Source organism: Myotis daubentonii, chromosome 2 (genome assembly GCF_963259705.1).
Source record: "Myotis daubentonii chromosome 2, mMyoDau2.1, whole genome shotgun sequence".
NCBI classification, from domain to species: domain Eukaryota; kingdom Metazoa; phylum Chordata; class Mammalia; order Chiroptera; family Vespertilionidae; genus Myotis; species Myotis daubentonii.
The window spans coordinates 21,286,562-21,312,175 of NC_081841.1; the positions used below are offsets into that span (position 1 = coordinate 21,286,562).

Sequence of the window (25,614 nt, forward strand, 5' to 3'; positions counted from 1 at the left end):
TTGCATTCAGACCTCATCACTGTCTACTCTGCCCACGTTTGCTGTGTGAGCACATTTCCTTTCAATGCCTCCTCTTAGTTTGACACCTCAGAATTATTTACCATTGCCTCAATTTCTTTTATTCTAAAATGCTGATTCCTGTGATACACACTCAGATCATAGCTACCTTTCTTTTTTAATTGAAAAAATATCTACATGGCCCTGGCTGGGTAGTTCAATTGAGTAGGGCATCGTCCCAATGCCCCAAGGTTGCAGGTTCCATCCCCAGTCAGGGCATATATAAGAATCAATCAATGAATGCATAAATAAGTGGAACAACAAATTGATTTTTTCCCCTCTCCCAAATCAATAAATTAAATGTCTATATATATCTACATGAAAAGTCTGGTATGTCTGTCTGATCATGCCCCTTGTTCTGTGCTTTCATCATTGCCAAGATGGCATGAACAACTGAGGCTCCTCTTTTGCCAACCATCTTTTTCTTGTTATTCAGATCAGAATTTAGTTCTTCTTATTGTCTCTTCTTTATCCAAAAACATAGTCTATAAGCAGAGAAATTTAAGATGTTCCATGATGTTCTGCTTTAAAAAAAAAAAAAGTACACTTATAGCAGATATCTTCATAATGGAAATTCCCCATCACAACATTTCCATGGGTCTTAAGTTCTATATTAGTAAAGCATTAACCATAGTTCCTCTTTGGCTAAGTAATCTGTAGTATACTCCACAATGTTTTACTTCTTTTAATCTCTTCGTCGGCTCAACTAACGGATTTCCACTGTCCTTTCGCCCTCTGGCTTTCTAAATAGCAGGCCTTAATGTTATCAGAATGTAAGAACTGGACCTATAGTCTATCCTGGAAAAGAGTTTTCTCATCTGTAAGGACAGACTATATCAGTGGTTCTCAAAGTGTGGTCTGGGACAAACAGCATCATCTGGGAACTTTCTAGAAGTACAAATTCTCAGGCCCTACGTGAGACTGAGTCGAAACTCACAGGGTGGGGTCCAGAAAGCTATGTCTTAGACAAGCCCTCCAGGAATGCTAGTTCTAGGAAGATGAAGAGAACACAACAGAATACATGGAGCAGCTATTAGAGAATTCTGAAGAAGGAAGGTTGGGAGCTTGGGGGGTGGGGGTGGAGAATGGAATATGAACTAACAGAAAATTGGTGGTTTTTCCAATCCTATATCCAACCCACTTAGTCTCAAGGCAGTCCCCAACCAGAAGTGGGCTTCATCAGCATGGACGGAAGGAGCCCCAGGGGAAGCCCTCTAGTTCTGGCTCGAGAACATCAGGAATGAAGAAAGAGCCACAGATATGGTAAATATCTGAGTAAATAAAATACACCATTCTTCTCTTCTTGAGTTCTTTAAAATATGTTTGACAGTGAAAAGTAAAAATCTTTAACATCTGGCAGGTCTTTCAATGTATGTAACCACAATACATGAGAAAACTATGAGACAAAAGGAAGTTACAAGGTGGTAAGGTTTCGATACTGCCCTTAAGATGATTCTAAGTAGACTGTGGGAAATTAGTCTACCTACTATAATCCCTAGAACAACCACTAATAGAAACATGTGAGGCGACATATTCATAAACAAGTCCTCTCAAAGCTCAAATTTGACCACCAGTGGACTACAGAAAAGGGAAACTTTAAATATAACTGAAATGCTGATTAGCACTCACTTATGACACTGAAACCCCAGCTTTCAGAGATACAGTGGGTGATTTGGGCCTAGAAAGGGTCTAAAGCAGCCGTGGGCAAACTACGGCCGATGGGCCGGATCCGGCCCATATGAAATGAATAAAACTGAAAGAAAAAAAAAAAGACCGTACCCTTTTATGTAATGATGTTTACTTTGAATTTATATTAGTTCACACAAACACTCCATCCATGCTTTTGTTCCGGCCCTCCGGTCCAGTTTAAGAACCCATTGTGGCCCTCGAGTCAAAAAGTTTGCCCATCCCTGGAAAGGGATTGTGATAAGGATCAGGGGGAAGCATAAGGCTTAAGTCATAGCAAGTGGGCAAACTTGTTCCTCATTCCCACAGTGGGGCTAAGGAGCCGCTCTTTCCTTCCTCTCTCCCTCCCCTGGACCAATATTCAAGATTAGAGATTGGATGTTTGCACCTCTAGGTTTTTGAGGATTACCAATGTTCTTTGTGAGGGGAGATTGATGGAAAAAATTGAGGGTTTACTACGACCACCAGCTGTAGTGGGAGGAATTCACTTGATATTTCTGTGCCTTCATTTTCTCCTCTTTTAAGCCCCACCATTCCATATGGTCCAAATGACAATGGAACAGTAACACTGAAGATGAGAGGTGATTAATAGAACCTGAACTGGAATGACAACTAATATTTTGTGGGGCTATTACCTATCTCTAAAGAGAACAAAGAAACTTACAGAAATAATTCAGGTAATCCTCTTAACTTCCTTGTGAATGAAAAAAATAATTCCCCAAATTAATTATTTTTGGCAACTGAATCTCAAAGAAATTGAATCCTTCATCTGAAACCCTAACAGGCTGGGATTGGGGTGCATAGAAAAGAGGAGAAAATTCTGGGCTGAGAAAATAATTCAGGAAGAGATCCAGTGAGGAAAAATTCTGATTGAAATAATCCATGATTTTAAGCTCTAAAGAAAACTGTGACTGGAGATATAAAGTTGGGATTTCTTTTACCATAAAACTAGCAACAGAAATGTTGGAAATAAAATAAATTATCCTGAGAGTAACTGGAAATAAAATAAATTAAATGAGAAAAGAAGAGAGCTTTGGAATGAGATTTGAAGAAGCCCAACGTTTAAAAATCAGATAGACCAGAACAACCCAACCAAGAGGACTTAAAGGAAGTGGCCAGAGAAGTAGGAGGAAAATCAGGAAAGTCTGGAATCAGGGAAGGTAGTGTTTCAAACAGGAATAAATGGTAAACTGTGCTGAATATGGTGAAAGGGTTAAGAAAGCTGAGAACTAAAAAGGTTCTGTTAAGTTTAGCACCAACTAAAGGACCCTTGGTCATCTACATAAGAGCCTTTGGGGCAGAGTGGTGGGAACAGAGGCAGATTGAAGTAGCTGACTAAGAGGGAAAGAAATGAAAACAGTAAGTAAAAATTCTTTGAAAGTCTATGAGATACTTATTATAAAGTGCAGTTATTAAGATAATGAGGTCCTGGGAGCACCCTTCTAGATGAGATGCTGCCCAATTCATGAATTGTTTAATAAAGCCTATTAGATCTTCAAATGATAATAATAATAATGAGGATCATCAAACAGAGAATGGAATAAATTAGAGAGTCCAGGGAGCAGACACACACACACTTGATTTAGGATACAAATGATGCAGCAGATCAGTCAGGAAGAATGGTTCTTTAATAAATGATGCTGGGTTGATTGGATATCCATGTGAGGAAAAATTAATCTTGGCTCACATGCCACACACACAAATCAAGTTTATGTGGATTGTAGATCTAAATGTGAAGGGTTAACCAATAAAGTTTCTGAAGATAACATGGAAGAATACATTCATGACTTGGATAGGTGACAATTTCTTAAACAAAATACAAAAAGCACAAATCATCCTCTATAATAAAAGGGTAATATGCAAATTGACCCTAATGGCGGAACAACTGGACCGACCGCTTGACCAGTCACTATGAGGCACACTGACCACCTCTCAGTCCCTTCACCCACCCGGCAGGCTCCCATCCCCTGGTGGCAAACGGGGAACTGGGGGAGGGTGGCAGGGAACATGGGTGGTGCCAGGCCAAGGCCCCTGCCCTGCCGGTCACCCCACACATAGAGGGCAACCCACAGCGGGGGCAGGGCCAGTGAGAGGGCGGGAATGGCTGACCTCTCAGTTTCTGTCCCCGGCCGGCAGGCTCCAGTTGCCCAATGGCGAATGGGGAACTGGGAGTGGGTGGTAGTGAGGGGCAGGGCCGGCTAGCTGCCGGCAGCTAAGGAAGATAGCCCTGATCACAGAACAGGCCTAGGGACCATACCCACACACAAATTTCATGTGTCGGGCCTCTAGTAAAGAAAAAAAATCAATAAATTGGACAAAAATAAAGTTAAGAACCTCTATCCACCAAAAGACACAATTAAAGAGTGAAAAGGAAAATGACGGAGTGCAGAGAAGATATTTGCAAAACATATATGCAACACTGGACTTATACCAAATATATATGAAGAACTCTATTAGATCAGTGAGGAAAAGACAGATAACCCAAGAACTTCACAAAAAAAAGGATATCCAAATGGCTAAAAACAAAACAAAACGTATGAACAGGTTTTCATCTCATTAGCCATCAGAGAATACAAATAAAAACCACACTGAGATACCACCACACATATACCAGAATGGCCAAAATTTAAATGACTGACAATACCAAGTGTTGACAAGTATGTGGAGAAACTGGAACTCTCATACACAGCTAATGGGAAGTATAAATTGATACGAACACTTTGGAAACTGTTCAGTAGTGTCTACTAAAGCTAAACATACACAGACCATATGACCCAGCAATTCCTTTCCTAAGTAGATACCCATCAGAAAAGCATTCACCAAAATATATGTAAAAGAATAGTCATAGCAACACTATTCATAATAGCATAAAACAAGAAACAACCCTAATGTCCATCAACAGTAGAATGGATAAGTAAATTGAGGTATACTCAAACAATGAAATAAAGACCAGTATAGTAATGAATAAAGCACCACCACACGCAACAATACAGATGCATCTCACACAATTAAGGTTGAGCAAAAATGGTCAGGCACAGAAAATATACTGTATGATTCTACTTATATAAAGTTCAAAACTTGGGAAAACTCATGTGTGATGCTGGAAGTCAGGATAGTCATGACTTTGGGTGGGGGCCTGTCACTGAGTGGAGGCCTACGGGTGCTTCTGAGGCTGGAAATGTTCTCTCTTCATCTGGGTGGCAGTTACCCAAGTATAGCCACTGAGTGATAGTTCATCAAGTTGTACACTTATAATTTGTGTGTTTGCCTATGTTACACTTCAATAAAAAGTTTATTTTTTTTAAGCCTGGCTATGAGGAGTTGGACAGAGCAGGGTAATAGTTTGAAAGAGGTGTTTCTAAAAAAAAAAAAAAGAAAAAAAAAAGAGGAGCATGTGAAAACAAGTTGCAGCCCAAGAAGCTTGCTGTCTCTCACTGAGGTGGAGGAGACGCCCCTGCTGTCTGCCTCAGTGGGCCTCTGCATCCTGCCCAACAGGCATCATGCATAGTAGGTGCTTTGTAGACTCACTGACGAAAATGTCTCTTTAGACCAGCTCTTTTCAACCAATGTATTGCAAGAATTTTTAAAATATGCAACACCTGACAATTTAGTCAGGGGCACTGACCTCTTTTCCCTCAGATTTTCAATTTAAAAAAATGACAACAGCCAACACAATAACCATCTGGTGTAAATGAATCAAAATTATACCCTTTTTTTGTCAAACTGGCAAAAATTTTAGAATACATTTTTTGGTGTGCTGCAGAATTTAGTAATCCGTTTATGTGTGCCATGAGATGAAAATGGTTGAAAAACTCTGCTCTAGACAGTGCTTCTAGTATAGAGGGTCTGCAAATATCTCTTTAATTGTCATTTCTGACCACATCTCAGAGGACTACAGACTTCATGTTATTGAGAAATCTAACAACTTAGTCAAAGAGCCAGAGTGCATTATGTTCATATTCAGAGGAGGAAACAGATGCATTTAATGGGTTAGCAGCTACTCCCCAAAATTACACAGCCCTAAGAGCTATGGTTCTGAGATCCTCGGTCAGGTAAGTCTATAAAAACCAGGGAATCAGACAGCAGTGCAGTGCCTGACACTGAAATCAAGACCGGCTTCATCTCTGAAAGCCTCAGTTTCCGCAAAATGGGAACAATAACTTCTCAACAACTCCTACTTCACAACAGTTTTGCTAAGAGAATGTAAAAGTCTGGCATGTACTCAGGTGACCACAAATGTTTGTTCCCTTTCTCCTCCCCACTTCCCTAGGGAAGTAGAAGGTTCTTAGAAGAGAGAAACAGCTCTGTCTGGCAGAGAGCTCCACAAACCAGGGGTGCAAAGGTCCCTAGGATCCCAGACACGTGTTCTCAAGACCATGCAGTCGCCTGGCGCCGTACCTGCCAGTCTGCAGGACAGCTAATCCCTCTTCCTTTGCACAGTGGTCATTCAAAATCATTCCCATAATTCACATGGGTTTCTGTGTTTCCACATGGTTTGGGTGTGTGTTCTTTTCCCAGATCAAGGAGGGGGTCAGCGGGGGAGATGGGGAAACACAGCAGCACAGTGTGTGTGCTTGTATTTCAAGCTGCAGATGTTTATTTCCCCAGATGAATTTAAAAATTACTCCAAATTCATCAGCATCTTCTGAGGAAGCTTCCTAACTAGCAGCAATAAGTTCGGAACGCAGACACTGTGGTGGGGTAGAGAGGCAGAGACTGGAGATGGGGCAGGAAGCAGGAATCCTGCTTTTATCCAGTTCCCTCTGCTCTCAAGTTCTGGCAAACTCTCAGGAGCAGCATCCAACTTACCCCCATTCATGCTCGTGGATGTCAATGTAATTGTGGTGCACCGAGAGCCCTGGGAGGCTGGAGAGATACCCCTGCACCCAACCTTTCCCTCCAGCTCTGGTTCAAGGTAAAGAGTGAGGAAAGGTGTGGGCAAGTAGAAGACAGGGCTGTTTGCATAGTCAGGAGAGACAGTCAGATGGGGCCTGATACTCAGCACCCATCTAGAGGGCAGAGCACGATTTAAAATGCTTTTGAAATTAGTGACCTTCCAAGGGTCCCCATCTGTCTAATGAGACAAGCATTAAAGACTCTCGAAGGTCCCTTCCAACTCTGGATTTCAGAGTCATCAGGGCTTACAATAAAATAAAATTGAAAAACAAAATGAACTTTCTCTTTTCAAAAGAAAATGGGGGGCGTATTCTCTCTCTCTTTCTCTCTCTCTCTCTCTCTCTCTCTCTCTCTCTCTCTCTCTCTCTCTCTCTCTGAGTTTAACTTGTGGCCCCTGCCACCCTGCCCAGTCCCCTCCTTGGACAGGAAATGGACCCCCAACTCCCTCATCTGGCGCTCGGTCACTTCATCTGCTGAGTATTTAATTAGAACTGGTGACGGCTGTTTGGAAAGAGCCATGGCCAAGAGGGCAGGAGGTGTCTCCTGTTCTCGGCTCAGGAGACTCAGAGAAAGCCGGACAGCTGGGACAGGTCTCACTCTAGGTCGTCCCCCTGCTGGCAGCACTTGATGGCTTTCTGTGTTCATCGTTCAGATGTTCTCCTGGGGAGGGCCTGGACTTCAGACTGGGCGGGGCCCCTCTCAGCAGGGGAACCGACTCTCCCCATCCCACTGCCTTCATGGTTTGCTTTCTGAAGGCCAGAAATTCACGTTTCCATGCAGAGCAAGCCTGCAGCAGCGGCTGCAAAAGGGACCTGGAGATGTTAGCAAACCCAGGCAGGAAGTAACAACGAGCAGATTCAACCTGGAAAAATGTGGCCTTGCATCTGGGGATAAATAATCAGAAACACAAATACTCAGGTGGGAGGGAGATGCCTGGAACAGGAAGCAGCCAGACAGCATTTGGATAGGAGTTTGCAATGCGATCTAGTGACAAAGAAATTGCTGGGGGATTCACGAGTTGGATGCACGGAGGTGATACCCCAACAAGAACAAGTAAGGAACAGGGGCGGAGCCAAGCAGCTGTTCTTTGCCTCCCTAGAGTGCAGGACTATGTGGACCAAGGGGTTGAGATGGCAGCAAGAGAGGTTCCAGTCAGACTCTGGATGGAATCTTGTCACTATGAAGCATAGGGAGATATTATCCGAGATGATGGAGAAGTGTCTGGGAAAATGTTTGAAGCAATGGGACATGGGAAGCCATTCCAGAGGCAGGAGCATGGACAAGATGACCTCCAGACATCTCACACGACTCACCAACGAAAGTGATTCTGCAGAAAACAGTGAGCTGACCTGCTCATAGATGCCGCAGAAAATAAGAGATGAGGAACCCAAACCAGCCAAAAACACTAAAATTTAGGAGCTGGGAAGAGTTACCCGATCTATCCTGAATCTGAGACAAAGCTGGGAAAACAGCTCCCATCTGTAGACGACCAGACTCCCTCCTCCTCAGGCCACAAGGAAGATATTTTCCAATCCTCCCATAGGCTCCGTTGCCTAGGACATTGGAGCCTCGAAACGAGGCTCCCGAGACAAAGTCCCATGTACATTAGACCCAGCGGGGCCAATCAAATGCATGCCATCCGACTTGTTCCTTCCCCAACATACGGTTGCTCTGGAGGGATTGAGGCTAGACCTTAAGAAGAACTTCCCTCCTAGGTTTTGAGATACTGCCAGAACTAGCAAAAGAGGCCATTTATATTCTTGCTTCCTCTAGTAAGTTCATAGCTGGGTTGTGCAGGAGGAGACACCCTGTGCAACCAATGCACTGTGAGATGGGCACAGGTGTGCCTTGATGCAAACAAACTTGAGATTAAAAGTCCAGGTTAGAAAGCAGATAAATTAAGCTGATTATTCTCTTTCAAAAAGGACTCACTGTAACAAGCTACATTCGTACACTTAACATTTGATGGGAATTTTAAAAACACGTGTTCGATACAGCAGGCTAGACTTCTAGCTCAAACCAGGCACGAAGGTGGATGACCTGTTCACCAGCCCAGTGGTCCCAGGTGACTCTTCCTGGAGGCCATGCAGCCTTCTGGTGCAGTATTTGATATGGGATCTTAGCTCTTGCATGAGCTTTCCAGAGGCTCTACAAAGAAGAAAAGAATAAAGCAGCTTTCTTTGAGGGGGGGGCTCTCCAGGGCATCTGGACAGCAGGCAGGTGTTGGAGTCTCACGCGGGTCCATGAAGCCAGAGGAATAAAGATAATTAGGATGGGAGAGTACCTCCAATTTTTAGACAGGCACCCCTAGACCAGAAAAGGACAAAAATGCTATAGGGATCTTTGGGCCTGAGATTAAGGATCTAGAATACCAACTAAAACAGCTTCTGACATAGGCCTGACTGACATTAGGTACTGCTCTTGGCATTTTGAGGTCTGCTATCTCCTTTAATCATTTGCTTCCTTGACAAATGTTAAATATCATGTTGTGCCAGTCTTGTTGGAAACAACTCAAACAGATCAGATAAGACTGCAGCGGCTGGAGACATCCTATGGTTTGCCCAAGGTTACACATCACTTGGCGGCTGAGCAGGGTTCCGGATTCAGTCTGGCATTCCGACTTTGCTTTATATCAGAACTTTCTACTTCAGGAAACCTTCCAGCCCTGCCCCTCGTGGTTCTAGTCATCCTAGCAAGAGGATTCGGATGCATATAGACACGTATGTGCAGACAAGGTCTGTGTAGGCGATTTGCAATTACCTGTCCTGGTGCAGGTGGATGCTAGATAAGCCACAGCCCTCTGTTCCTAGAGGGAATGACACTCTGTGTTTGCGGGAAGAAGATCCCAGCACGTCTGTCTGCTTCAGCTTGGCTTAAGCTAAGATTAATGACTGAATTAGCTTCCATTTCCTGAGCATCCTAACAGCAGGAGGGAATGACCCAGAATGCAAGAGGCTGTTAGCAGATTAACCATTCACCCTCCATAAGTAGCCCACCCATGGAATAAACCTGTATATTTAGAGGGGTCATCCTGCATGACCCTGAAAAACTGTCTGCCTTCTGTTTCCTTCATTAAACACTGAACTCTCCAAATGTGCTGACCATGTTTTCGACCTCTCCCTTCATCTCAGACCAGCATAAGCGTCTGCACATAAGGGGCACTCCATCCCAAATGCTGCCTGGCTGCTACAGCATTAGGCTGCAATATAAGCGGCTCATGACAGCTGGGGTAAGGGAAGGAGGGAGGCCTATCGGGGCCATGAGGAAAAGGAAAGAGCCAATATGGTGTGATTTCCAAAGCCCTTTTCCATCTGCTGGTACCCAATACACCACCAATCGCCTCAGGCTTTGATCCCTATTAAAAGTGCAGCGGCTGCAAAGCGGAGTTCTACTGAAGGGTCTGAGTGAAGGATGCTAAGGAGGAAGAGTGATCGGGAAAGCAGGAAGGGAGAGGCCAAAGAAGGGAGGGCTGAGCACAAGCACCTCCTAGTCCCAGTACCATCCCTCCTGATACCTGCGGACAGGATCATCCCAGCCCTGCTCCCAGGGGCGCTGACATTCCACACTGGCTCACTGTCCTTTGTTCTGGAGCCCTAAGCTGGCTCCGGACGCCACCCTGCACTCTTTCTCCAGTTCTTGCTGTGTCATCCCCAGCCTCACCCTCCTGGGAACCCCTGCCACCTCTCACCCCTGCCTGCTGGCTCCAGATCCATCCAACTGTCTCAGGGGTAGTCCTGAGCAGATTGATTCTGCTATAAACACAACCCATGGGTAATTAAAAGGTACCTGCAGGAATCCAGATGTTCCACAACCCATGCGCGCCCACCTAAGCAGATAAGAGGGAAGGTAGGGGTGGGCAGAATAGGGGACAAAGAGGTAAAGAATACTCTCAAGTTCAGAGGCTCCCTTCTCCTCTCCTGAACCTGCTTTGGCTGCTGACACCCCCAGTGATGAGAGTAAGGACTCCCCCTTCCTCATACCAAGCTCAGAGGGCAGAAACCTTAGCCCTGAAGAGGCGGGACACTACTGTGACTGGGAGCTCACACTCAGGGTCTGAACCCCTTATTGGCACCAGCTCTTTGACCTTTACCAAGTTATGTAACTTCAGTTTTCTTATCTGCAAAATAGGGGCGGTTACAGATTTTATAGGATTGCAATAAAGATTAAATGTTACTCTATGCCCCTAGCACAGTGGAAGTATCTGTTGTCATTACTAATAACTTCAAAGGAACAGTAAAAAGCTCAGGGAGGTAGGGAGGGAGGGTCCAGATTCCCAAGGCACCCATGGCAGGAGGGAAGAACATGTATTCCTGGTAATGCTGAGAAGGACATTTCTGGTAATTGAATGAAAGCAGGGTGCCAGCCCCAGAGAGGCCTTCGGGAGGTAGCCATTAGCAGTTCCTGACATACTGTCCCTAGGATTTTTAAATTGCATTATGGAACTAGCCTGGCATCAACACAAACATCACCAAGTCCATAACAACACTAATCACCTTGGGCTGTGGAATCTTCCCAACATTACAGAGCTAGAGAGTGCTAAAAGAAATAAGAGAAAACCAGATAGAAAGGAAGGATGAAAAATAGAAGAAAAAAAAGCTAACCACTCCCAGGACTCAACTTCTTCCCCCAGCAGGTCACCAAAATCCCCTCAACACTGATCAGAGGGCAGACTGTAAGGTTCAGGTTCACCACACAGGTCTACACACACACACAGCCCACAGCTCAATCTCTCTCTCTCTCTCTCTCTCTCTCTCTCTCTCTCTCTCTCTCTCCCTCTCTCGGTGGCCTGAGGTGGCTGCAGGTTGCCATGGCATCTCCTTCACTGGTTGGAAAAGGAGATGGGAGAACAAAAGCAAAGCTGCTGCCAAAGAAGTAGGACCAGGAGAGGATTCAGGTGGAGAGGAGGCTGAGGTTCCAGGCAGCTGTGAGAAATGGCAGGGCCAGGAGGAGGGGAGAGGGTTCCATCTTCTTTGGAGAGCCTTCCCTGCCAACTCCAGTTCTTGGTGATCTCTCCCTCCCATGAGCAACTTCTACATGAATTGCCGTTACTACACATTACACTTCAATCAATTCAGCACACATTGTTGAATATCTACCATATGTACGACACTGCACACACACACAAATAAAGAATACAATACAATTCCTGTTCTCAAAGCCTTCAATCTATCAGGGGACAAGTAAAGTCCAGAGGATGTATTGTTCTGATGATGTTGCCCAAGTATGAAATTAGGAGCAGAGATTATGGACAGATACAACAGAGCATCACATGCCATTTGTAAGTAATGAGAGTCTCTTTTCAATTATTTTGCGAAGAGGAAGCCTCAGTTTGATGTCTTTAACCCTTCTGACATTGGTTCCTTCTTTTTAAAAAATTCATTTATTTTTTTTACATTGAGGTATAATTAACATACAGTGTGATATTAGTTTCAGATGTACCACATAATAAGCTTCCTTCTCAACTAAGAGTGAGCAACGCCCCCACCACCACCAGCCTGGGACCGTCTGTAGCCAATTGTATCTAGCCAGAAGTTAATGATGTTATTTTATTTCTAGTGAGTTTTATTTTTGTAGTTACTGTCTATTTGTTGGCCAGTGATATTGGTTCTCCATTTTTTTTATAATAATATAATTCCTTTTAAAATATATTTAAGTTTAAAAAGTGAGCCAATTTGGCAAAAAATATTCAGCAATAAACACTAATGCCTATTCCTAAAATCATGAAACTGATGAGCAGTGGTATTCGTGGTATTTAAATAATTGACACCGTGAGACCTTTTGCAAAGGGAGCCCAGAAAAGAAGTAATCAGCACATTTGACTCCATGAGTATAGCTCTCATTTCCCAACTAGATAGTTAACCCCTGCACCTCTTCCCGGCAGGCTGCCTAATCCACAATTGGGCATGTTTTTTTCATTCATAAATTGGGAAGGAAACTCAACTCAGCTCATGGGGTGTATAAAAATTTGGAAAATTAATGCAAAATGTAGACAAATAAGAGAGCCCACTTGGACCCACTGACAAAGAGGGAAAAGCCCAAAACAAGAAAGAACTCCACACCATTCCTGCAAAGAACTCTGTTTTATGACATTCTACTCACGGGAGGTGTTGGCTTCACATCTCAGATAAGAAAATAGACCCAACTGGCCAAGAGGCTTGCTTAAAGGCGCACTCCAGTGCATCCCACTCATTGCCCTCTGCAGAGAGTTCTTCCCACTATGACTTGCTGCTGGAAAGGTCCAGGTGACGGGCAGGAAGTTAACTCCCACTGATAATCACTGGTGTTCTAAATATCCCACTAGCAGAGCCAGGAACCCCAGACCCCACTCACAGGCTGTGGCCCAACTTAGTCCAAAGACGTCCTTTCCAACTCCTCGGAGCACAGTGAGGACAGGACTCAGCAACACACACAGGGCTGTGACCACGGATGAGGGTGTGCGCCAGGAGCCAGAAGCAAACCCATGCAGACTCTGAGGGCCCCATGGCTTCAGCCCCAATCCTTTGGGGCTTCCTGTGTCTGCACTTGAAAAAGAAGATGCAGCAGAACAGCACATTCATCCAACTCCACTCCTTCTGACTTCCTGTTTCTGTGCAGGTACTAAAACCCCACAGGCCCTCTCTGAGGCCTGGGAAGCCTCCACTCTCCACAGGCCTGTGGAGAAGCAGAGTATAAGTTCCTTCACCTGGGACAGCTCCTAGACAGGGGAGCACCGCAGCTTTGGCTGAAACAGCCACAGCCAGACCTACCCCACTCCTCGACACCTGGCAGTGATGGATCCCCAAGCAGAAACTCAACAAGATGGTTATAAGATTAACAACGGTCACCTTGGCCAGGCCCACACCCAGCTCCTTGGACTGCAGAGCTGGACAGACATTGGCCAACGTGGGGTGGAGTACAGCAAGTGAAATTCCCAACCCAGCAATGCTCAAGGGACAGCGAGCACATTCTGGGAGACATCAGAATGGACCCAGGGTTCCCATAAATGTCCATTTCCAGGGATCTTTCTGGGGAGATGCATAACGCTCTGGCCCTACCTGGGCTCCTGGGCAAGTCAAAGGGATGGTGGGGTCTCCAAAGTGCACTGTCCACTTCTGGAGACAGTGATACAACCAACTGCCCTGCCAGCTCTTCTTCCTTTGCTTCACTGTGCTGCTCCTCACAGTCATGGTGCACAGAACAGGGAAGGCTGGGAGCACATTGGAACGTTGCTTTTGTCTGTAGCCTGGATGTAAACAGGAGCAGTATCTCTCCTGGAGAAAAGCCATCACTCCACTTAGACTCTCCAATCCACTCATCCAGAACAAAGGTCAGCCTTACTAGCAGAATGTGTCATAAATGCTCAGGAACGTTGGAGCAGGCAGGACCTAGGAGACCCGCAGGAGCTGGTAGAGCACCCGCAGGTCACGTGCTCTCTGCAGAACCTTTTACGAAAGTCCTTAAAATACCAGCACACAACTCCAGCATTCAAACGAGGACACTTTTAGTTCAAGAAACCGTAAGATAAGCAGCAGAAAACCACAAAAAAAATGAAGTTGTGAAATGAAACATGATTGGCCAGTTCTAAGTTTTCCCCATTAATTTCCTTTTACTTCTCATCCACTTCCTTTGCCTTCAACAAGTACTTACTGACAGGCGAGGAATAATAGCTTCCAAAGGCTTAAGGGAAAAAAATATATAAGAATAATTTTTTTTAATATATTTTATTGATTTTTTACAGAGAGGAAGGGAGAGGAACAGAGAGTTAGAAACATCGATAAGAGAGAAACATCAATTAGCTGCCTCCTGCACAAGGGGATGTGCCCGCAACCAAGGTACATGCCCTTGACCGGAATCAAACCTGGGACCCTTCAGTCCCCAGGCTGACGTTCTATCCACTAAGCCAAACCAATCAGGGCAAGAATAACTTTAAATCGAGAAGAAAAGTACCTTTATTAATGCAATTTTTCAATAAATTGAGAAAACTCTCAATTTTGATATCAGCATAGACTACATCAGCCTAAGTCATGGAAGCCCAATACTTTCAGGTACACAGTTTGAGAAGTCCTGATTATGCCCAAACTTCTCCTTTCCCAGATGGAGAAGTTGAGGTTCAGAAGGAAACCAGTTAGTGGCAGAATGGGACCTAGAACCCAGGTCTTCTGGCCCTCAGCCCAATCCTCTCCCCACTCCATTTCCTTCTTGGGTTCAAGCATACCATGGACTAACCACACACTCCCAAAGGCAAAGAGCCGTGCAGACCACAAGCAGCATGTAAGAACTCAGTTGATGTCACAGTTGTGTGCAGTCAACATGCCCCACAAACCATGTTCATGTCTCAGGACCCCTCGGGGCCCTTCTCTGAGCCAGGTGATCTCCAGAGAGCAGCTGGCAGTGTCCCCATCTGGTCTCCCTTCCCACAGCGGACAGGCAGGACTGCCACTCACAGCCTGGGGCTTCTCCTAAGCTTTAGGGGTGATGTTCAGGGATTCATAATCTGTTTTGGGCCATGGAGCCATAGGACAGTCTGGTAAAATTGATGGACCCCTTCTTAGAATGTTTTTAAATGTGTAAAATAATTAGACAGGGTAATGAGGAGACTAAATACATAGAAATACAGTTATCAAAACATTTATACAAGCCTAACCGGTTTGGCTCAGTGGATAAAGTGTCGGTTGACTCCAGTCAAGGGTACATGCTGGGGTTGCGGCATCAATCCCCAGTAAGGGGTGTGCAGGAGGCAGCTGATGAATGATTCTCTCTCATCATTGATGTTTCACTCTCTCTCTCCCTCTCCTTTCCTCTCTGAAATCAATAAAAATATATTTAAAAAACAAAAAATTTATACTTAAGTATATGATGTAGTAATATGTGCTTCTTTATCAACACATGGAATAGCAAGACCTAGAGCACATATAAAGATTGCTATTATTCCGAAGTAGTGATAATTATAAATGCTTTTGGATATTTGTGCGACAACTATAGTGTGATATAAATCTACGTATGATTTCTATTGGTGACAAACTTGGAGGAACTCACAGTAATATAGTTTTGTGCCTAATTATCCTTAATTAAAGTACATGCTAAGTTTCAGTTAATGTTGGTGAAAATAAAGTATAATTTTCTACAGTCCAAATTTATGAATTCTATCCCTGAATTCTATTCACAAAACCTGTAAGGTTTAAGAGCCTCTGATGTTACCACATAGACCTCAGGACTCATTAGATATAAGGTATACAGGGGCACCCTAATGAGCTGGCCATGGGTAGCAGGGAGACCCTGTCTACAGTGAAGAACAGGGGACCCAGAACCATCCTTACCACCTATCAAGCAACAGAAATGACCATTGTGCATCTTCAGACCTCGAGGCTCAAAGAAAGACCCTGCCAGGCACTTGGCTCCACTTCAGCCACTCAAGCTGCCCACTCAGATTATATCGGAGTATATTTCCTTTTCTTGCAAATAAACTCTTGCATGCTTTGCTGCCAAAAAAAAAAAAAAAAAGACCCTGCCATATGCAACACACACTTCAGCTAAACCTTGCAAACATGCACAATCCTCACCTGCATCTCCACTCATGGAGGGTGAATCCTTCCTGGGGACCTAATAAGAGTAGAAGACACAGCCAGCCCACTCACTTCTTCTGGAACCCTGAGCATCTGGGTCAGGGAGAGGGAAGGTGATTTAGCCAAGAGCTTCAAGGCACAGGTAAAACTTCTCCAAGTCACCCAGACCATCAGTCACTCTCCCAGAACTCTCTTCCCACCTATTTACTTTAGACCTCATTCTGTGATTCTCTGTGGTCAGTTTCACTTCCCCTATTAGACTATGAGATCCTTAAAGGCAGGATCATGTCTTATGCACTTGTGCGTCGTCAGTGCTTGGCCCAGGACGTGGCACCTATCGGTGCTCATAAATGTCTTCTAAATGAGAGGCAGAAGAGAGGGGACCAGAAACGGAGCCTGGAAGGTCTCCCTGGTAACTGCTTTCTCTGTGTTTGTCTAGGAACCCAAAACATCTAGCACTGCCATGAAGAGGAATGATTAGAAGGATGAAGATTAACTGTTCCCTGGCTGGCTCTTCATCAAATACAGAGAGTGAGGTAAATAATAGTAGTAATCACGAATTAAACTCAAAGTATTTAACAACCAGCCTAGGATATTAAGTCAGAACAGGCACTGGCCGATTGGATCCCCTGACAGTCACACCAGAAGCACTAGTTAGACATCAGTCTCCTGGGAAGACAAGCTAACCACAAGGAAAACAGACCTAACAGAGGAAGTCAGCCCATCTTGACTTATTGGTTTGCATAGACTCTCTATAATCAATATTTTATTTCCTTAAAGCAGTGATTTTCAACATTTTTCATCTCAGGGCACACATACTAGTAAGCTAATTACTAAAATTCTGCAGCACACCAAAAATAATATTAATTTTTGCTGATTTGACAAAAAATAGATATAATTTTTATGCATTCACACCAGATGGCTATTGTTGTGTTGGTTGTTGTCATTTTTTAATTTGACAATCTAAGGAAAAAGAGGTCAGTGCTCAGTAGTCAGGAATTGCACATTTTAAAAATTCTTGCGGCACACTGGTTGAATCGCTGCCTTAAGGTATGAATTAGCAGCATGAGCTTGTACAGGTCACATCCAGTTCCTGCTCTCTGATGGAATTCAAAGAAATGTCAAGGCCTTCTAGCTTTAATACCCTATGATCCTGTTTTCTCATACCTCACAGTTTGCATCTGGTAACAGAAACGCAGCAAAGCAAACAGCCAGCCAAGCTGGTGCCCCGGCCGGAAGTCCTTCGCCAGGCCCTCCAATGACCCTTGCCCTCCGCTGCTATAGGGAGGACACTGGCAAATAACTGAAGCCCAGAAACTCCTTCCAGCGCCTTCGGAGGGATCCTGGAGACCACGAAGTGAAGGCCTTGAGAAAGAGCCACACCAGCACCCTCCCCCGACACACCTCTAGTCTAACCCTCGGCCTGCTTTTCACTCCACCTTATGGCCAGGTTCTTTCATAACGTGGGCAGTGCTTATCTCCAAAGCTAGTTGACTGCGTAGCCCAAACACCATCCCTGGAGAGTCATCTTCAGAGACTAAGGGGAGCAGTCGTTAGGAGAACTAGTTTCAAGGGACAGCCCCGCTCCTCACCAGCTTGACAAGGCACTTGGGTTTACTATGACAAGGAAACAATAGTTGCTTAATCACCTCAGTGGGGTTGCCAAGAGCATTAAATGGGAACACTGAATGTCAATTTTTAAATAGTAAACTCTTTGAAAAGGGAAATAGATATTTAACCCAGGTTCAGGGTACTTGAGCTCCCCTCCTTGCCTCTCTCTGTATCCCCACCCCCAGATTTCCTCGAGGCCTCCCCTCTGAGATCAGATCCAGCCAGGCCTGGTGGCTCTGCTCTCTGCTCTGCCCTGCTGTGTGGCCCCAGGGGCAGGGGCTGCTGGGGCTTTGTTTTTTCCCTAAAATCCCTTGGGGCAGGCGAGAAGCCCGAGGCTCCTGCATGCTGCTTCAGTGGACAGGAACACATCCAAGGCCAGGGGGAAATCATGGTATTTTCCCCAGTCATTAGCACAAGTCAACAGCAGCGTGACTGCTGCCCACACTCTCGTGGGCATAACAGCCATCACCAAGAAACAGTATGGACTGGAGCATCGTTAAACTCCACATCTGTATTTTCTCTGCATGTGCTACAGCCTTTCCTAAGAATGCAAATCCCTACCCCATTCCAGAGGAGGAAATAGACTAATTTTATCAGTCAGCAGGGGTGTGGGGACCCTTGTCCCATAGAAATACACCACTCCCCTCACTCCAGCTCCCAACAGCCAGCTCGTAATGCCTGAGGCAGAGCGATGACAGAAAGACCTCCAGGACACTGTCACCCTAGAAAACCAAACAGCAAGGATTCCCTAAGGATCAGGAAATTTCCTAAGTCCTATAGCAAAGCAGTTTGAGAAGACAGCAGTGGCGGGGTCGGGGGGGAGGGGGGGTGCCCATCTCCACACAGGTGGCCCTCATCTGCCAAAATCAGCAGTGAAGAGGCAGGGGTCTCTGTCATCAGCAATGTCTTTAAATGAAATTCTAATCAAATGGCAGAATGTAACAAAATACATAGGAAAACGACTGAAAAATACTGAATCGTCTTTAAAATATGAACATGGACCACGCCAATATATGGAAATACGCACACAAAATGAAAAAGTGAAGCACCAAATGGAAGATAAGCACCAATTATCATCCTCTCTATAGTGCGCCAGTAGCAACTAAAGTCAGAAATGAATTATGCAATATTCAATCAGAGACTGGTGGATGCAAAGTTCCTTCGATCTGTAGGACTAAGTGAGTAATGTTTAATAGGTCTCTCATAGAAACCCATTTTTCTCCAATTATCTTAAAATCAAAGTGAACCCAGAACCCAAAAGACAACCCACCCTAGAAGGGTGGGGATCACTGAGCAGGAGGGGCCTCGGCACCTGCTCTCCAAACTGCCACCAGGGCCAGTCAAGCCATGTCCCCGCTTCCGTGAGGTGCCAGTTCCAGACTGCTGCTCTAGGTCAGAGGCTGAACATCCTAACACAGAGAAGACTTGCTCAGACCCCAACAGGCCCCCAGAAAGTTGTTCAGACCTTCACAGGTCCCAGTTAATGCACCTCTAATCTGTACTTACCAACATGGCATGGGGAGATGGGGGGCGGGCCGAGAAGATCATGAACCACCGGCCCTGAAGGAAGTGACTATTCATTCTCAGTCTTGTCAGTGGCACACAGCTGGATAATGTCCATTATCATTATGGGAGTGACTAGGTAAATTGTGGGGAGGGCATATTGTTCATCCATTAGGAGAAAAATGAATTAGATGCACGTGCAGAATGTGAATGGTCTGAAAAATATAGGGCTGAGAGAAAAAGTGGGAAACAGAATGGGCTATGGAGCACCTTTTATATGTTCATAATGCACACAGTGCTGAGAAACTGCCACAGCCAAGCAGAGCCCAAGGGGCCATGACCACGAAATGCAACGTGTGTCCAGGATGGAATCCTGGGACAGAAACATCACAGTGGGCAAAAATTAAGGAAATCTGAATAAAGTATATATTTTAGTTAATGATAATGTATTGATGATCGTTGTCATAATTTCTTACAATTTCCAGACAAGAGGGTTCATTAATAGTGTATATGTAACATATTAATGTAGATGTTAATAATAGAACTCGGTACAGGGTATACGGAACTCTGTCCAATTTTTCTGTAAATCTAAAACTGTTTCCAACAATAAAGCCCATTTTAAAAATGAATACATAAAGCAAGAACAACACTACACATTTCCCAGAAACACAAAGCATTGGAATTATTACCTGTGGAGTGAGCAGGCAGTGAAGAGTGAGGGGGGGTATTTAAATAAGTATGCAGACCAATGATAATAATGCACCATGATTGAGAAGTGCAATGAACTCAATTCTTTGCATCAGAGGTCCCAAAACTAATAACAATAATACATTTTTAGAAGAGAGAGAAAGAGTGAGAGAGAATACAGTAGGTCCTGATGGCTACATGGATGTTGGGAGCTCTGATGACAGAAGGGGGAACCAGGAAAGTTGAAATAGCCCTAGGAAGGAGGAGTTAGGTAGACTTTGAAGGCAGGGGTGGGGGCTGGGAGGGAGGAGCTTTTGTTGGTTACAATCCAGGACCCACTCCACAACCCCATCTAACATTGGTCAGTCCTAATTCCCAGCCAAAGCCAGGAAAATCCAACAGCAACTAAAATAAAACATGCTGGAAGGCTGCAGAGATGGACAGTGATACTATTAGTAGTAGTAGTAAAAGTCAACAGGACAGTTATAGTTGAATTTGAGATCAACAACAAATAATTTTAATATAAGTATAAGCCCCAATATTGCATGGGACACACTTATCCTAAAAAATTATTTATTGTTCTAAAATCCAAATTTGACTAGACATCGTGAATTTTTATCTGCTGAATCTGATAACTCTACATAGTAATAATAGCAAATACTGTTCTAGATACTTTATTTAATTGTCTTGTTTCATATTCATAACAACCTAATGAAGAATGTATTGTTATTCCTACTTTATAGACATGAAAACTTTGACTCAAAAGGATCTAGTCACTTGCCCCAAGATTGTGAGGCTGGTATATGCCAGGCCTGGGATGTGAACATCTGTACTCTGACTCCAGAGTCCACGTGTTTTTTTTTTAATCTTTATTGTTGAAAGTTTTACATATGTCCCCATTTTCCCCTATTGACCTCTCCCATCCCACCCTCACCCCTTACCCCAGGCCTTCACCACCCTATTGTCTGTGTCCATGGGTTATGCATATATGCATACAAGTTCATTGATTGATCTCTATACCCCACTCACCCTCCCCTGCCTTCCCTCTCAGGTTTCACAGTCTGTTTGATGCGTCTATGTCTCTGGATCTAACAGAGTACACATCTTGAGCACAATGCTTCCCAACTGAGCAGGGAAACAAAGCGGGGCCTCCACACCCTGACACCTACAGGCAGGTGTGTGTACTGCAGCCTGGCCACAGTAGTAGTGCCAAAAATTTTCTGGCACTCAAAACACACGACTACCTCAAGAAACCTTCCCACCAGACCCCAATCAGAGGCACCAAGTGAGCTTTCAGTTTCAAAAAGTGGAAATCATCACCCTCACAACAAGGGACGCCAAGCAACCCTAAAAGAGAGCGCTTTCCCTACACTGGTGGAAAGAATAATAGGAGAAGGAGCTGCTGACTTAAAGGTTTGGATAAGCAGCATGAGTCAGCACAAAGAAGGTCTGAGTCAGGCCACATGCCATCCTGCCTGGGGACAGAGAAATTTATGAATGACCTCTGGGGTCCCTTCCAGTTTGGGAACAACCTTAACTTAATTCTCACAAAACAGGTTTCTGATGAGAATGGCACTGCACCCCTCAACATGACACCTCTAAAAAGAATCATAATGAGTATTTATTGAGCACCTACTATGTGCCGAATATTGTGCTGAATGTTCTCATTACCCTGGTCTAATGATAGGACATGTAAAACTAAAATCTATCGGGGTGTCTATTATTTTGAAGATGAGGAACCTGAGACTCAGGGAGGTCACTTACTTATTCAACTAACATGTGTTAAGCACCTACTACTTTATTGTTTAGACTCTGTGTTAGGTGCTGGGGATACAGCAGTGAACCAAATAAGACCCCTGTCTTGATGGAGCCGGTGGGGCACAGAATATAAAAACAAATAAACCTCTCATGTTATTTCAGGTAGCGGGGCTAAGTGTGATGAAGAAAAGGAAAGCAGGATCAAGGAACAGAGTGAAGGGGCTGTGGTATTCTAGCTAGGATGGTCAGGGAAGATGTGTGGAAGGAGGCAGCATTTGAGCAGAGGTGTGGAGTAAGAGAGTGGGTATGCACAGGTCTGGAGAAGGGTACAGAGGTAGAGGGGACAACCACTGCAAAGGCCCTGATGTGAGGGTGACCAACACATACAAGATAAGGCTGGTGGGCTGGAGCAGGTGCAGGAGGATGGGAGGGGTAGAAAATGAGTTTGGAGAGTATGGTGATAGCAGGTCATTTTTAAAGGATCACTGTGGTGTGGAGAAATGGATGGGTAAATGAATTCATAAATAAATGAAGGGATAGATGGATGGATAGATGGATGGATGGACAATAGACAGATAAATTTCCATGGATTCCCTTAGGATGGCTACTGCCCAGAGGTGAGAATATATATAGCTCACATGTTTAGTTCCCAAATAATCAACTCAGTTGATTCAGTTCCCAAATAACCAACACCCTCAGGGATCCCAGGCAAGCACATGCCTTAGTGAAGTAGAGCCTGTATACTGGAATTTTGATCCATAGTTCAACAAGAAAACAGGGTCTTCATCCCAAGGAAACCATTACAGAAAAGGCCACAGGATGGGGCCTGAGAACACCAGGAAGAAATGTCCTGCCTTCAGTCCCTACTAGGCTGACTCCCACACAAGAGCCTGGCACACGAGCACACACCACACACACATACACACACACACACACACACACACACACACACACATACACCCCTACTACCTAGGATCCCCTAGGTAGAGTCACTAGATATACCAAGACTCTTTCTCAAGTCCTTGGACAAGAAAATTGTGTTTTTCCATCAGAAAAAAAAATGCCACCTTTCAGAACAAAGCCAAGGCTCCCTACAGATGACACTGGTTACCTGGAGCCCAGCCCTGCAGGGTCATCCCATCCCACAACCTTGTGACACCGGCCCAACCTCACCTCCACGTCCTTCTCAAGCTCCAGCCCAGCCTCCATCAGGTTGTGCTCAAACTCCTCCCGCTGCTCCTTCCTCTCCTCCTCCAGGGCATCCAGCCGCCCCAACTCAATGTCACGAGAGCCCCCAGCATGGGGCTCCTTGCCAGTCTCCCCATTGGAGATGATGGCCAGCGACTGGCCAGGGGAGCTGTGGCTAGTATGCGCCCCTCGTTTCTGGTGGTGGTAGGCCAGCACGTAGTCGACCTTCCTTTGGTTGTCATGGAAGTGCATGCGACTCAGAGGGGCCTCCGAGGACACTGACTCGTTGGCATCCAGGTAGTTGTTGATGACCTGGCCAGAGAAAACAATAGAAATAGTGAGGTCTGGTGAGGAAGGGGTGAGAGACAGAGGATGCAGACCTTGCTCTGGGCCCCAAAAAATGCACTAGGAAGCAAGCCCCTTAGGCCCCGAGGCCCCAACTGCCCCAGTGAAAGGACAGGGTGGCCTAAATTCACCTGCCACACTCACCCCACACAGCCCTCCACCCCCTGTCCACAGCCCAGGCATGGGTACCTTCACACCTGCTCCAGCCTTCATGCACACATGCACGTTCACATACAGACTGCACACACAGCAGCAAACCCATGCACAGCCCACGACCTGCCTCCACACACAGAGCCCCAAGTCCACTCCTGCACATGCACACAGTCACTCACCCAGCTCTCTGCACCAGCACTCCTGCACACATACCCGTGCACACGTATAGTATATCACCAAGTGCACTCTGACATGCACACAAGCTCTCCACATGCACAGTGGCACACCCATCTCCTTGCAAATCTACAACACGCATACACACACACACACACACACACACACACACACAGTACTCACTGGCAGGTTCTCTGGATCCATTGGAACAAAAGCCAATTTCTGGTCACCTGGCCCACCCCCACCTCCCACCCTGAGGGGATTCACTATATACTATGCCCCTCACAGCCCCACATTATCCTCTTCCTCCTCCTCTCCAGTCACTGTTGGCAGCAGGGGACTGACTCCTGCTCCCGTCCACCTGTGGAGATGGGACATTGAGAGAGGAGGAGAAAGAATGAGGCGGAGCAGAGGAGGGACCTGCCTCCCCTTTGGGTGTTTCCCTGTTTATTACTGGCTTGATACCCAGCTGCCTCAGCAGCCACCTGAGAGGTCACCTGGGCAACCAGGCACAGGGGAAAGCCTCCAGAGCCACCACAGCAGAGGTGGGAGGGGAGCTGTGGCGTCTGCAGACCAATAGGTGGGACCACTGGACTTCTCACACCTCCTTCTTCCAGGTCCTCTGACCAAAAGACTCCAGCATGGCTGGGACATTACACTGTCATGACTTACAGAGAAAGGAAAGGAAAGGAAAGGGGGCCTAAATAAAAACCCCGAGTCTCTCTCTCTCTCTCTCTCTCTCTCTCTCTCTCTCTCTCTCACACACACACACACACACACACACACACACACACACACACACCTGCCCCTGCCCCCTAAGTGGAATTTCCCCAGTCACGAGGCTCCCCTTGGCCATCCCCCCAAGCCCACTACTCACGGAGCTGCTGTGGGAGCTCTCTTCACCGGACAGCTGGCCAGAATCTCGGTTGGAGCTGCCCTGCAGACCTGGGGCTGGGGGACCCGGCACCTTGAGGAATTGCTGTCCTTGTTTGGGGCCCTGGACACCCCTGGCCACTGCACGAGGGCTCAGCCTGCGTGGGGAGCCAGGGAGCAAGGGGATGTCTGTGAGAGGAAAAGATAAAACAGGCAAAGCCACTTCAGGTGATGGGGAAGCCAAGACACAGAGGAGCTGAGGCCCTGAGGGAGAGATATGGTGGGTGGTCCTAAAAAATGGGCATGTCTCCTCAGAGCCTTGGTAAACCAGGGTCACACTGGCCATGGGGAGAAGGGAGTGGAGAAGGGGAGTCTCGCTCCACTACACACACACACACACACACACACACACACACACACACACACACACACGGAGCCTGGAGCCACCAGCAGGAGCCCCTGCTGATGATCGCTGTCATAATCTCTTGTAAGTCCTAGACAAGAGGGTGACATCATGGGAGCCAGGGTAGGTGGGATACTGTCTGGAGACACATCTGGAATTAATTCCAAAAACCTAGCCTGAGGGCCTCTCTGGGGACAGCCAGACCAGCCAACACCACTCCCGGAGGAAAGAAAGAGCAAGGAGAAACCAATGGTGGGCCCGCTGAGGGCAGGAGTGTCCTCTGACAAAAGAGCAGCCTCCAATGTCCTTGAGGGGACCCCACACACCTTCTGGCTCCACCAAGGTCTCAGAGCTCATGGCCCTTCCTCGATCCTCCCCAGAGCAGCCCTTCTAACAGCAGCACTGCAGTGCTATTTTCAAAGACTCCCAGCAGCACCCTGGAGGGAGAGGAACCCAGTGGGTGATGGAACACAGCATATTAGAAGTTGGGGGACTGAGAGATGAAACACTCCAACTCCACTTTGCACCAAAAGTCCCAGACAGGGGCTCACAGCTGATCAGACCCAGTCTTTTCCCATCTCTGAGGAACACTTTCAAGCAGAGAAGCATAGTCCAGTGCACCTGGATTTGACCCTCAGCTCTGCCACCTGGGCTGACCCCTCAGCTCTGCCACCTGGGCTGATCCCTCAGCTCTGCCACCTGGGCTGACTCCTCAGCTCTGCCACCTAGACTTGAACC

General features: G+C 45.9%; 1 protein-coding gene across 1 annotated transcript in view; it reads right to left on the reverse strand.

The window, feature by feature from the left end:
• The window catches only part of ANO2 (anoctamin 2), a 310,151-nt gene that overhangs the window by 270,180 nt on the left and 14,357 nt on the right, over window positions 1–25,614 (reverse strand). Inside the window, exons 2-3 of the mRNA XM_059681978.1 lie at window positions 24,478–24,662; window positions 22,914–23,240 (exon numbers count right to left, since the gene is read on the reverse strand). Coding sequence (XP_059537961.1) covers window positions 22,914–23,240; window positions 24,478–24,662 — 512 coding nt within the window. The remainder of the gene's footprint in view (window positions 1–22,913; window positions 23,241–24,477; window positions 24,663–25,614) is intronic.